Source organism: Bos indicus x Bos taurus, chromosome 17 (assembly GCF_003369695.1).
Source record: "Bos indicus x Bos taurus breed Angus x Brahman F1 hybrid chromosome 17, Bos_hybrid_MaternalHap_v2.0, whole genome shotgun sequence".
Taxonomy (NCBI): Eukaryota; Metazoa; Chordata; class Mammalia; order Artiodactyla; family Bovidae; genus Bos; species Bos indicus x Bos taurus.
Window position 1 is genome coordinate 19,043,899 of NC_040092.1, and position 13,224 is coordinate 19,057,122.

The following is a 13,224-nucleotide window of genomic DNA, read 5'->3' on the forward strand; positions in this document are numbered from 1 at the left end:
ACTCACAATACTGTAGAGAATACGGTGTTTACTTCAAGCCCAGGATGTCTGGAAGCAAGCGTAAAAGCAGCAGTGATGTAGCTGGTACTGTGCTTAAAGTCTGTACTAGAAGATGAGACATGTTTGTGTTTTTTATGTATTTGTGTCCAAAATATTATAAACCTATACAGTTCAATATATCTGATTGGATTAGTTGGGTATCTAGGCTAACTTTGTTGGACTACAGAAAAAATTGAACTTAGGAATGTGCTCTCAGAACAGAACTTGTTTGTGTGTAGGGGACTTACTATATAATCTTAACTGGATTGTTTGGTACACCTGGGGGATGGTAATCTGTGACCAGCGCACTACAAACGTGACCGGGAAACGCTCAGTTTCTAATGCCGAGATTCTACCTGGAAACGACTGTCACCCTTCAGCAGTTCTCAAGAAAGAAGATGCCTTTACTGGACATCAGGGTCACTCTTACTCAGAGGTTCGCAGCACTCAGGCTGCCAAGAAAACAGCAACTTGACCTCTGGTACGGGTGCTCCACAATGAGTGATCAGGCTTGTAAAGGTAAGCCACATTTTTATAAATAAACCATCATGTGTTAAACTAATCTTACTTCTGTCAGATGCATCCCCTGAGTTAAATTCCAGGGTGGAACAGCTTCAGATGTCTCCAGTTTGAGTCAGAAAGGATCTCTGGATTTAAATGAATAGGAGGCAGAGACCTAGACGGGACCTAAAACCATTTCACCATGGAAAAAAAAAAAAAAAAAAAGGACTGGGGGTGGTGGTGTGAGTATGAAATGACTATTAGTGGGAAAGGCTGGTCCCATGAGACCCAAGTCTGATGGTGCTGTTGATGACTGAGGAAGGAAGCTGGTCTGTCTTTATCTTCAGATGACTAGTTGCCTTTCTGTGATCTCAAGTTGACTTCCCACCTGGGGCAGCTACCTCCTAGCTAAGGGCTTCCAGTCACCCCAGCCCCATGTCACCAGTGCAGGGTGTGGTCTCCTTGAGTTGCCTCCACTGGAAGCTGAGCAAGTAGACCCCTGTTCCCCCTCTTTGGCAGTGGAAATGCCAAGTGGCTGTGGAAGTTACCTTATACAGGCGAGGTCAGAGGCAACCACACAGGTAAGCCACTCTGCCCCTTAAAGCAGTTCATACCTAATGCTTACATGTGGATGTACCTTATTAGCCACGAACAGCAAGACCTCTTTCTGAAGACGGAAAAACATGTACCAAGGGGTTGCTGCATTTCTCCGGTGACTAAGAAATGATACCTAGTCTGGCTTCAGGATAGCATACACTGGTGTTGAGACTATAGCCTCTGGACCTCCCAGTCAGACTTCCAGTCCGCCCAGAACAAAAACCCTCAAAGTCCAAGAGTGAGTTTTTTTGTACAATTGTTTATACAAATCCAACAAAGGTAAAACGGCGTCAGGGAAGGTCTAGGAAAACAACACCTTACGACAGTGGCACTTACGATGCGTAACTTTACAACTGGGCAACAGCCATGGGCTAAACCTCAAGTGTGAGAACTCAGCTCACTTCAAAGGAGAGAAGAAAAGAAAAGGCTGTGGTGGGTCATTTATTCTATTTCTTGACTCACTGTATAAATTAGATCTATGTAGAATATAAGAGCTCATGCTGGAGCAAACCCCTCCTGAGTGCAAAGGCTGAAGTCTGAATTTCAAAATTTTGAGGGGAAAAAAAAAAGGTGAATTCTATACAGAGGAAATTTAGCAAAGTGTCTCTCTCACTTTGACTATAATTTACATATATCCACATCATGCTTATGCAATTTCTTGACATACAAAGTAGGCTCTCAACTTCCAGTTAGACATGCTTTTAACTAGAGGTCTTAGCCTGCTTTGCCGGATCTGGGCACGTGTATATGTGTTTGTATGAAGTACAGGGAAAAGTTCTCTCCTACCTTAAGGAAACCAGGAAAGTTGGCAATCTCAAAACAATAAAAACACTGGTATGCATTCAAACCTTGCATAAATAACTTTTAAACAATTTGTACAAAAATAGTTCTGCATAATGTAAGATGTAACAAAACCAAACAAACATGTTGAGACGGCAGATGTGGTGTGTGGTCCACTTTATGTTGACACCAAAACTCCCCAAAGTTGCCAGGAGTAAGGTGTCCGAAACTAAAACACCACCACCCCCCACAAAATTTCCTAAGCTCATGCTTCAGTAAGAGAATGTCGCCCAAGTCCATCCTCCTCTCCAACAGGAATGTCTTCTCGGTAAAGGCCTCCTGAGCAATGGTCCAGAAAGCAGTGCGGTTTTGATTCAGAAAGACCAGAGGAAAGCACCAGGCTCGCTCATCCCCCAAACGGTGGCGGACTGGCTTCTCCCTCGGCGAGACTTGCAAAAGGGAATTGTCTGGGGTTTGTTGTTCCAAGTTCCAAATTGAAAATATTTAAAGGCCCTAATTTTTGTAAAGTCTTTCCCCTTCCCCTGGCGTCTCCCCTCCCCTCCCCTACCCCATATTTACATACTTGTCCTTGGACTAACTCAGTTTTTGCAGGAGTTTTTCTTCCACTTGCCCGAACTGGACACTAACAGACATTTCGGCTATGAACTGCTCGCAGCCTTCCTTGGTAACTTGCTTGCAGTACCTCAGGTCAATGTGACAGATATTCCCACAGCGTTTGAAGAAGGACAGGCACTGGTCAGTCACCTTATTGCAGTCTGGAGGGAAGAGGACACAGGTGAGATGGAGGAGGCGTGGAATTGAGGACACCCCCCTCCCCCAAGCAGCTCTCCTGTTCAGTCTCCTCAGATGGGGCCTGGTTTCCTCTGCCACTTACAAACGTTCATACATGCCTGAAAAACACCACAAGTTCCGAGTGAAATTGCTCAGGCTCTTGTCCCATTTAAGAGTCTTACATGTATACATTCTCACATCAACAGGTCCTGTCCATGTTGTTTTACAGATAAGAGCACATGACACACGAAAACAGCTTGATTTTCATGCCTTTACTCCTGCTGAGGAACACCTCTCTCTGCACACTCTTGTGTGCTTACCTGCTCATTCCCAGGGAAGAGATGCTTCGGAGTGAGGACACTGTAAGGCCATCCCAGGACCCTCCTGCTCCCCTGGACACTGGCGCTTTACTGCAAGGCCCACATGCTTGGTCCCCTCCATGGAATGTCTACCTCAAACCCATGCAGGAAACCAATGCACTAGAAGTGGCTGGAGAGATTCCATCCACAGAGAGCAAAATCGGAACTCCGAACCCTCAACCGAGTATTTCTATCAATGTGGACTTAGGGTCTGTCATACTCTTTTCTTAGAACTGAACCCTCAGTCAATGAGCTGCAGTGCCAGCTCTCATCCAGCTGAGGCCAAGTCCCTACCCTGAGCCCGGAGATGCCTTCATCTCAGTGGTATTACTGACCTTGGCTTGTCATTGCTAGTATGCATACTTTCATTTGCTCTTGAGTTGAGTGTTAACAGTAAGGACAGACTGCAGTAACGCACATGAGGCCAGTGCCAGCTCCATATGTCACAGTGCCTCCAGCTTAGGAGGTGGTACAAAGAAGTCACGTCACAGCACCCCACAAGTCATCAAAGAGCACTCTCCTCAGGTCTGCACAACATCCTTGCACAAATGCTCAGTCCTGGATACACATTTCAGACAATGTCAACAAAATCCAATCCTGAACAATGAACTCATGAACTTAGAACAAGTGGTGATGGAAAGCTGAGTGCCTCCCATACTAGCCAGGCAGATGGCAAAGTGACAAGGATGCTGCCAAAGAGGTGACTTGGAAGAGTAACACCTCAGATTTTCCAGGGGTATCCCCTTACCTCATAATCTCTCAAATATTTGCCCACATAATCTTACTGTAAAAGTCAAGTGAGAAGGATGGTGTATAAACCCTGTAAGGGGAAGAGGTACAAAGCTGGAAGACTCCCCAGAAGAGGGGAGTTCGTCTCTGGGCAAGAGAAAGGCTCTAGACTAGGCAGCACCACTGTGGAAGGCAGGAGGGCCCACTGAAAAATGGGGGTTACAGGGAAATTTACCTGCTGACTGTTGAGACCCCAGACTCCTTTCCTGCCAAACCCTGGACTGAACCCTTCAGTTGGGAGGTCAAGAAAAGTGTCCCTGGGCAACTTTGATCAGCTTAAGAGGAAAGATGGATAGATGTCAAGTCTGGATTTCCCCAAAGAAACAACCCGTGCTGACTGCCCAATGACATCTACAGTCAATCAGCTCCCACCCTGTCCCAAGAGCAGCCCGTCAGCTGAAGAGAAAACCACATGCTGAAGACAGAACTGAGAGGAGCCCCAGGCAGGCCCACTGACTGCTTCTGAAGGAACGCATGGTCTATGTGGAGAAGAAAATACAACCGCCAGTATCCTCAGGACTGACATCTGGATCCAAGAAACAAGAACAGGCCACTCCCCAAAAGTCCTGAGAACTGTAGCTGTCAAGTTAAAAATACAGGCTAAACCATGTGAGAACTGCCAATATGTGACTTTTGACCTACATAATAAAGCAGTTTCATGTGTCTGAAATGAAAAATTCTCTACAGCCGATCCTTGAACAACACGTGTTTGAACTGTGCAGGTCAACATATCTGCCCATGTGTTTCAATAGTGGTTGAACCTGAGGTTATGGAGGACGTGTGAATACCAAGGGCCAACCATCAGTTACATTTGGATTTTCTACTGCAGAGGGCTCCACCCCTAGCACCTAAGTTGTTCAAGGGTGAACTGACTATGAACTGTGAGAAGGGGAAAACCAGAGAACAGAGTAAAAAGACAAGAGGTGGGGAAAAAGTAAAGGTATCAAAAGACTATTAAAGAAAGAAAACAGAAGGGAAGGAAACTAACTCAAGGAAATTTTCCAGAACCACAGAACATATTTTCCAAGTTGAGAGATTGATTATACCTTATAACATGAAGGTATAATGAAACCATTTTAGACACAGAAGGTCTGGATTATGTCCTCCAGCAAATGAACAGATAAACCAAGAAAGAAGATACAGGACCAAGGAAAGAGGGGCCCCTACACAAGACAGAGACGAAGGAAATCCTAGGAAGCAGACATGCAGATGGCAGAGGCAGTCGAGTTCAAGTGGAGGGCAGGAGGAAAGAAAGCTAGGAGGGTGGTTTCTTACAAGACTGGTTAAGGGCCTGATAAGTTCATGAGGGTAAAGAATAGTACTCGAGTCTGTTGTAGAGTCTGTTCAGAGACTGAGCAAACAAAAAGGCAATTATTAACTCTAGGGAAAACAAAAAAATTGTGCAAGGAAAGAAACATACTCATAATACACACTTTGGCTCAACACTGGACAACACATGCATGGCCATAATGCGGTAAATAACAGTGACTTAACCACACAAACTGGGAAGATTTTGGGGTGGGGGAGGCGGCAGTGGAGAGAATTTCAGAACAGTAATCCTTATGCTCTACAAGGCAAGTTAACAAAAAGAGCATCTGAGTAAAAAATAAACAAGAAATAGCAATGTAGGCTGTTTGGAAAAGTGGAGGTAAACAAACAGCAAGAGCTCAAAATTTGAAGGTGGTTCCTCCAGGTGAGAAGCAGGGGAGGCAAGGCACCAAAGTAGCTTCACTTTTGCTACCAGACCTGATCTGACCACACTGAAGGACCTAGCAATGTGTCAAGCGCTTTCCTTTCTGTGGCAGAGGCTTATTTTACCATTAACTAGTTACATTTACAGGAAGAGAAAACATGTTCAAAAGAACCGAGTATAGAAAAGACTGGGTATGGAGACGGGCCTTCATGCGTGTCACAGCTCTGAACACAACAGAGAGGCACGCATGCAGGCTCTCAGACGAAAAGAGGCGACTGGACTGTGGCGGAAAACAAAATGCAAAAGATGACTCACACACACGTATCATGGACATCCTCTTCGCTGCAGGGGAGAGGGATTTAAACCAGTATCCCTGCTATATACCCTAGTGACCCAGTCAGAACAGGGGAACGAGTTCATTACTACCAAGCACTTAGAACAAGCTGCCTCCCAGGACCTTCTCCACGAGGCAGCCCAGCATCACTTCAAGACCAACAGCTGACTCACCTCAGTGTGGCTCTCTGTTCACTGCCTCCTTGGGAGGCCACCACCCCACTGCCACCCGCCACCAAAACTCCCTGAGGAGGCGGAAGGGGCCTCCCAGGCACCAAGGTACAGCTTTAGCTCAAGTGAGCCAAACCTCCCCGCTCCCAGTCGGATGGGGCATTAGCAACAGGGAGTTTCTCAGGAATGAACATGGGCTGAAGAGACAAACAGCAAAAGAGCATGTGAATGCTGACCAAGCCAAACAGCAGATTACACTGTGTCAAAATAGAATTTACATGAGGTGAGAGTATCATTTATTACTTGCTAATTTCTGGAGGGAAAAAAAAGTTTGTTTTTTTTTTTGGTCTCATCCAAATCTCCCACACCTAACCTGACCATCCTGAGCCATCAGACCAGTACAGGATTATTGGCTGGGCTGAGAATGGGTGGCGTCACCTTGGTCCACCTCCCTGTTGGTCATGCCCCAAGCTCTTAGGAACTAACTCCAGCCCCATCAGTAAGTGAAGTGAGGACTCACTCCACTGTGGGGTTTTCTTGTCAACAACGGGCCCCTTGAGAGCAGAGTCAGGAGGGGGACACGTGAGCAACAACAATGGCAGCCATCAAGCCGGGCACTCCATCCGCCTGGCCTGGCTGCACTGCCAGGCGCCCTCCCACACCGGCTGCTGCCCGGCACCAGCTCATCCACTGAGCCCGAGGGAAGCTTTTCTAGCCCTTATTTTGGGTCAAGAGCCACTTCTATGTGCTCATGTGCACTCACTGCTACTGGCACTATTTTTTTGTAGCAATTATTTAAAATCTAGTAATGCTTAATTGTTTCATGTGTTTCCCTGCTAGACTAGGCCGTGTGTCTGTCTTGTTCCATGATGCATCACAGCACCTAGGACGTGACCCTATAACAAGAGGCAAGCTAGTATTTCCCTACAAATGTGAAATGCCCCCCCACCCGAACCATAGGGTCCTGGACAGAGCCCCGAGGGTGCCCCTGACTGACCTGACAGGTTGATTTCGGTTAAGGAGTCCCGGGTGGTGGTGCCCACAGCAGTGAGCAGGTTGATGGACTGGTCAGTGACGTGGTTACAGTAACTGAGGTGGAGCTTGGAGAGCAGGGGCATGTGGCGGATGATAAGCCGCAGGGAGGCGTCCGTGATGTCCAGGCCGGCCAGACGCAGCTCCACAATGTTCCGGAGCTTACTCCGATTGTCCATCTGACCTGAGAGGGCAGGGTAGAAGAGGCAACGTGTCACCCAGACATGACACTCTACAAGGCCCACCCGCCATACGGGACACCTGGGTTTCATTCAGCCAGTGAGTATCTCCCCTAAAAGATCAGGACTGGTTCCAACATTTAAAGACTGGCATATTCCACATCAAGTTTTACATTTGCAAATCCTTTAAAAGTCAGAAGATCTACAAACACAGCCTGCATTCCACCTTCAGTGCTTGGCCAATTAAAGCAGAGATAGCACAGCATCTCTGGGTCAGCAGTTTCCTCTTTGAAGGTGTGGGTGTGGAGCAGTGAGCCCTGCAACCTGTTCTAGAGGGCTCAATCCCTGAGGCCCTGCCCAACCACAAAGACCCCGATGCTTCCGAGGCTCAGAGCTCAGAAGAACAAGTGAGCAGCAAAGCAGTCAGACCCACGCAGAGCTCCCAAAGTGGCATGATGGGAGCCGCCGCCCTCTCACAGCTCCCTTCTGCACCCAAAGCTGACTGAGAACAGAAGGGCCGAGGCCAGAAAAGGCTTGAGGACACAAGTACCAGATGTGTCTGTGGTGAAAACCAGATCCATCAGCACAGCTTGATCACACCACCTTTACCTGAGCCGCGTGGGCCTGGCCCCTCACCTGGCCTGTTGTCTGTAGGCGGGGACAGGAGGTCCCGCATCTGGGCGTCCTTCAGCCCTTCTACCCACTGGACATCCAGGGTCCGGAGCAGTGGACAGCTGGAGCTACAGAGGGCAGAGACTGCGATCCACGAGCAGCCGGACAGCACCAAGTCTCGGAGCCCTGGGGGGACAGAGAGGGGGCCACAGGTCAGGTGACACGCCCCCAGCCCCCAATACTGCACTCTGGGGGGTCCCTGGTCCAGTGCTCACCAGGCAACCGGTTGATGAGCCAGCTCAGCTGTTTCTTGGAGATATTGGTCCAGCTGAGGTCTAGGGAGACAGGCTGTCGCCGGATGATGCCGCTTAGCATCAGGGGCGTGATGGACTTGCAGTGGTTCAAATCGATGCGGGTCCATAACCGCTTATCGCAGCACCTGGGGGCCAGGCCCAGCAGAAGGGGCAACATCAGAGTTGGGAGCTCACTGGGGGAGCCTCCTGCATGGCTGTGGTCAGTCCCCCACCTACCGAGCCCAAGGAGAGGCTCCTTAACTTTGCCCTCTGGACTCTTCTGTTTAGTTTCTGTCTTCAGGCTGCTCTGGGGTCACAGCCCTTCCCCCCACCCCCTATGGAAAGTACCAACACCTCTAATGTATTTACTGGGGGCTTTATGACACCTTCCACAGATCAAATCTCAAAACAACCCTGCAGCATGCCTGTTCACAGATGAAAGTACATTAACTTGACCAAGGTCAGAAAGCTGGGGACTCTCAAAGCAGGAATACCAGGAACTGGCAAGGTGCCCTTAACCTGGGCTCCTATTTTTTTTTTTTTTTTGGGTGCCCTACTGCTTGGTATATGGGATCTTAACTTCCTGGCCAGGGATTCCTATGCTCCCAGCAGTGGAAACACGGATTCCCAACCACAAGACTGCCAGGCAAGTCTCACCTGAGCTAACTCCTAAAGAACAAGAATACCACTTGGTTCTTAGTTCACCTCCCAAGGGGTTAAGCTAGGAAAGCAAATAGGGTTCACCTCTTTCAACAAGACCACACTGACGGGACTCTGGAACTCTCTGAGGATACTGAAGCTGGACTGACTTAGAAGGCGAGAGCATGATAAGTGACTCCCCGTGGGGATGCCCCAGCCCACCCGGGTCTAGCAGCAGCCTGGCCCCCTGATGCCTCCCTGTCTGAGCTCAGCCCCTCACCAGCGGTTCCAGGTCTTGCAGACCCGCATGCAGACACACAAGTCTTGGTGGCTGAGGTAGCTGAAGACGGCCATCCACACCTCCCTGTGCATGACATGGGCTGCCCCGTCATCCAAGGGCAGCGAGTCGGGCGGGGGGCTGATGGGGGGCGGCCGGATCACATGTCGCTCCATCTGGATGCACTTGGGCGGGGACACGGAGGGAGGGGGCCGGGAGATGACTCGGGGCGGGCTGCGCAGGCCGGGCCCCAGCTGGTGCCGCAGCTCCCGGGGGGTGCCGTTGAGCCCCTTGCTGAAGCGGTGGGGGCGCTCGCAGAGGCCCAGGGGCCGCTTGGGCTCCTCGTTCTCGCTCTCAGGCTCCGACTTGATGGGCTGGTGATTCTCCTGGGCCAGGCTGCTCTCCGTCTTCTGGATCTCCTGGTTCAGCTCCTTGCTCAGCTCCTTGCTCAGCTCCTTGTTGGGGAGCCGCCGCTTCCGGCGCATCTTCACCTTCTTCTTCTCCTCGGGCCCCTCCGCGCCCTCTGTGCTTGGCCCGGCAGTAGGGGAGCTGGAGCGCGAGTGGTCGCTCTCCCTGGTCTTGGGGGGCGCCTCGGGTAGGTCGTCCTCTGGTTCCTGCTTGAACCGCCGGAGAGGCTTGTTGGCTAGAGTTATCCGGTCCTCGGCGTTCTTCCAGGACCGTCGCTGAGGAAGGGGAGCACCGGAGTAAGTTCCCAGGCCCGGGGCTGCGCCCACCCAGGGCCTCCTACCCTCCAGCCTAAGACTACTGCCCCAAGAGAGGTTCTGGGACAGGGGCAGGGGGTGGGTGGGAGATGGTACCTTTTTCCTGAAAAGCTTATCTTCTTTGCCAGGTTTTAGCTGTCATGGGAAAGAAAAGATGCAAAGCTTGCTCCCAGGGGTCGCGGGATTTGGTCCCCTCCACACCCAGCCCCACCAAGAATCCACAGTCTCTACAGAGCAGAGGCTGGGGGGTCACCTTCCCAACAAACCCCCGTCTCCTCCACTCTGGGTGGGCCCTGCCTGCTGGCTTTAAGGAAAATCTGGAAGTGGCGGGGGCTGATGGAACTATCCCCACCCACTTGACCTCCCACCCCTGGACAGACCCAGGGATCCGCAGTCGCCCATTCAGGTCGGACTTGGCTCTGGGAGCCAGGCCTGGAGGCAGGGTCTGCTGGATTTCCCTGCCGAGCCTTAATGGCTAAAGCTGGGAGAAGACAACCGGGCGCCACCTCGTGGCTGATGCTGGAAGGGCCGGTGGGTGGAGCAGGGCCGCCAGGATCCTCCGAGGTTCCCCAGATCCACAGGGCTTCCCTGCGGCAGCTTCAGCTTCCCAGGCCCCACGCCGGAACCATGAGCCGGCGACCCGGGGCTGGGGCCTGGGAAGTTACGGTGAAACGGTGTCTGGGAGCGTCTGCGGCAGTGGGTTCGAGGACCAGTGGGGCGGGGGCGGGGTGGGAGTGGGGCGTGGGGGGCGCGGGTGCCAGGGACTCGGGGTCCCGGGGGGCCTGGGGCGGGGCGGCGGGGCGACGTGGGAGCACCTGCTGCTGGAAGTAAGTGAGACTGGATCTCCACCAGGGGCTGAGGCTGCTGCCTAGAGGGGGCCTCGGCGAGAGGTGAGAGGAGGAACCGGGGGACGTTTGAAGCGTCGAGGCCTAAAGGGGTGGGAAGAGGAGTGACTCGCTGGTTTTCCCCTCCTTTTCTCTTGGGCTGGGCTCTCAGGACTTATGTGACTTGCTGGGGCGGCCCGCTGCCCGTCCCCACCCCCGCCCGGGCGCCCCTGCATCCGGGACCAGCCAGGCCACCCCTCGCTGCCCGCCCCCTGCCCCCTGCCCCTAAGCGTACTCGCTTGCGTCCACTCAGCTCCTGGGGCTTCTCGTATTTCCGCTTCCGCCTCAGGTGCACGTCGTCCGACTTTCGGCGCAGGATGCCGTCGGGGGGCACCTTCTTGGGGTGCTCGTCGGACCTGCGCCGGGGCGCCTCCTCACACTCACTCCTCCGCTTGGCAGGCTCCTGCCCTTCCTTGTTGTCCCGGTTCATCTTCTGCTCCTTGAGCAGGGAGCCAGGCAGGTTGGAGGCGTACTTAAAGCCAGGGCCACGCTTTTGCTTGTAGGCCAAAAACAGAGAAGGAACACACCAACTGTATATCTTTGGACTTGCCCCTGCCCCAGAGTCCGCAGTAGCCCCTCCCAGCCGACGTCGCCGTGGCGGGGACAAGCTGGGTCTGGCAAGGCCAAGGTCTACCCCTCCCGGGCTGACCCCTGGGACTTGGAGCCCGGCACTCACTTTCCCGGTCTTGCCGGCGTGGTTACACTTGGGACACTCCCAGCAGTTTGGAAGCTCATCGTTGACCACGCCCTCTGACTCCTTAATCTGGGAGGGACACACACCAGTCAGCAAGCAAAGAGGTGGGGAACAAGGCCAGCTCTGCCCCAGGCATTGACACCCCCCTCCCAAATGCTATTTCCATACCACCTTTGACCAAGAAAAAACAAGAGTAGTAAAGACGGTGGCTCTGGATTCAGGTCAGGATTCAAATCCTGATTGTGCCTCTTCTAGCTCCATGATCCTGGGCAAATCGCTTCATTTCCGTGGACAAGTACCCTCAGCCATAAATGGAATGTGCCTGTTTCCCTGGAGTTATGTAAGAATTTAATGAGGTAACCTAGTGAAAGCAATTAGCTCAGGGCCTGGCACCCAGCAAGGACCCACAAACTGTTCACTCATCTCATTGCACCATACTGGGTGCTTGGTATCAGCCAGTCAAATGTGCTCTCCCGGTTCTCCTGGAGATTCAGATCCAAGAGAGAGAGAAGTGACCAGGGGCTGGGGGCAAGTCGAGGCACCCTTTTCAGAGTGGGAGGTGGGTATGTTGGGGAAAAGGGGATAAGTGTCAAAATAAACCTCCGCTAACGTCACTGAGGGAAAGGTGACAGAGTCGAAGCACCCTTTGAGGCGGGCCCACTGGTGGACCCACCCTCATCTCTCTAAACAGAGATACACCTGGGCTGGCGGGAGGTGCCAGGTATGATGACATTCACTTGAGACAGAAGTGTGAGGTATGTGCCAGCCCAGAGCAGTTGATTCCTTTCAAAGGTGGAACCGGCTGCCTAAGAAGGGCAGGCCCAGCATGACAGTCCCCAGGTTGAAGGCAGGCCTGTCCTGGGCACACTGAGGGAACAGGTTCCTGGCACAAAGGACAGGAATGCAACCACCTGTTGTTACACGACCCGCGCTCTCCTGGCCCAGGCCTTACTTTCCCAGAAGACCCAAAGGCAACCCAACTACCCAGTCTCTCTGGCCCAGGTCCAAGACTCCGGGAACTCTGTGGGTCTGAGGTCCTGGCAGGTGGAGTGTGTGCATGTGCATGCATGCGTGTGTGCAGACATGGGTGTGTGCAAGGTCTGAGCTAGTCCAGGCCCTTCTGCTCTCAGCTCATCCTCGGATGCACAGAATCCCCCAGACTCCCAGGTTTTCCAGGGAAGGAACTTACTCCCCTCCACCCCAACCACCCCCAGTGGAGCAGTGTCAGCACCACAGAGAGAGCCAGGGTCAGGTGTTGAGCAGTGCAGCCCGATGCCCCCAAGCCTGCTCACCTTAAGGCATCCAGGGTGGATGATTTCATTGCAGATGGAGCATTCCATGAGCATGAGGTTAAATTTGCCTTCTTCCTCTTCCACTGTGTCCTCTTTTCCTGCCTCGCCACACACCAGGCACACAGCGGTGTGAGGCAGCACTGGCTGAAGGGTGGGGAGAACACAAGGGAAGTCAGCATGGCCAGGACCCCCTGGGGAACAGATCAAAGGCAATGAGCTCCCCTCGGGCCTTCCAGGAGCCCTGGGAGAACCAGCGCAGGGCTGCCCACCGTTCATTCATTCATTCAAATCCTTATCCATGTACTACCTCCACACGCCAGGTACTGTTCCAGCACTGAACCAGGCAGATAGAAGTCTCTGCCATTCTGAGCTTACATTTTAGTAGAGAGAAGCAGACAAAATGAAGAAGAGTCTGTTAGATGGTGACAAAGGAAATGGAGAATAAAGCAAGGAGGGCCAGGCCAGGGGAGAGATGAGGGAAAGGAGGGCTGACCTGAAACACAGGTCAGGGACCGCCTCACACTTGAGACAAGACCTGCAGTGGGA

At 52.2% G+C, this 13,224-nt stretch overlaps 1 protein-coding gene and 1 long non-coding RNA gene across 6 annotated transcripts in view; one reads left to right on the forward strand and one right to left on the reverse strand.

The window, feature by feature from the left end:
* Positions 1-1,376: 1,376 nt before the first annotated feature.
* KDM2B (lysine demethylase 2B) overlaps positions 1,377-13,224 on the reverse strand; it is a 118,628-nt gene continuing 106,780 nt past the window's right edge. For 3 of the 5 annotated variants that reach the window (XM_027566833.1, XM_027566835.1, XM_027566838.1), the window contains 10 exons: positions 12,679-12,822; positions 11,369-11,455; positions 10,928-11,197; positions 10,624-10,737; positions 9,905-9,943; positions 9,090-9,769; positions 8,153-8,316; positions 7,902-8,063; positions 7,052-7,270; positions 1,377-2,693 (listed from right to left, as the gene is read on the reverse strand). In XM_027566833.1, coding sequence (XP_027422634.1) covers positions 2,512-2,693; positions 7,052-7,270; positions 7,902-8,063; positions 8,153-8,316; positions 9,090-9,769; positions 9,905-9,943; positions 10,624-10,737; positions 10,928-11,197; positions 11,369-11,455; positions 12,679-12,822 — 2,061 coding nt within the window. In that variant the 3' untranslated portion in view covers positions 1,377-2,511. The remainder of the gene's footprint in view (positions 2,694-7,051; positions 7,271-7,901; positions 8,064-8,152; positions 8,317-9,089; positions 9,770-9,904; positions 9,944-10,623; positions 10,738-10,927; positions 11,198-11,368; positions 11,456-12,678; positions 12,823-13,224) is intronic. The other 2 variants (XM_027566834.1, XM_027566836.1) reach the window with 1 other exon arrangement.
* Positions 2,628-4,534, forward strand: LOC113907546. Its single transcript, XR_003515226.1, has 2 exons — positions 2,628-2,713; positions 2,939-4,534. It is a non-coding gene; the product is annotated as an uncharacterized LOC113907546 (long non-coding RNA).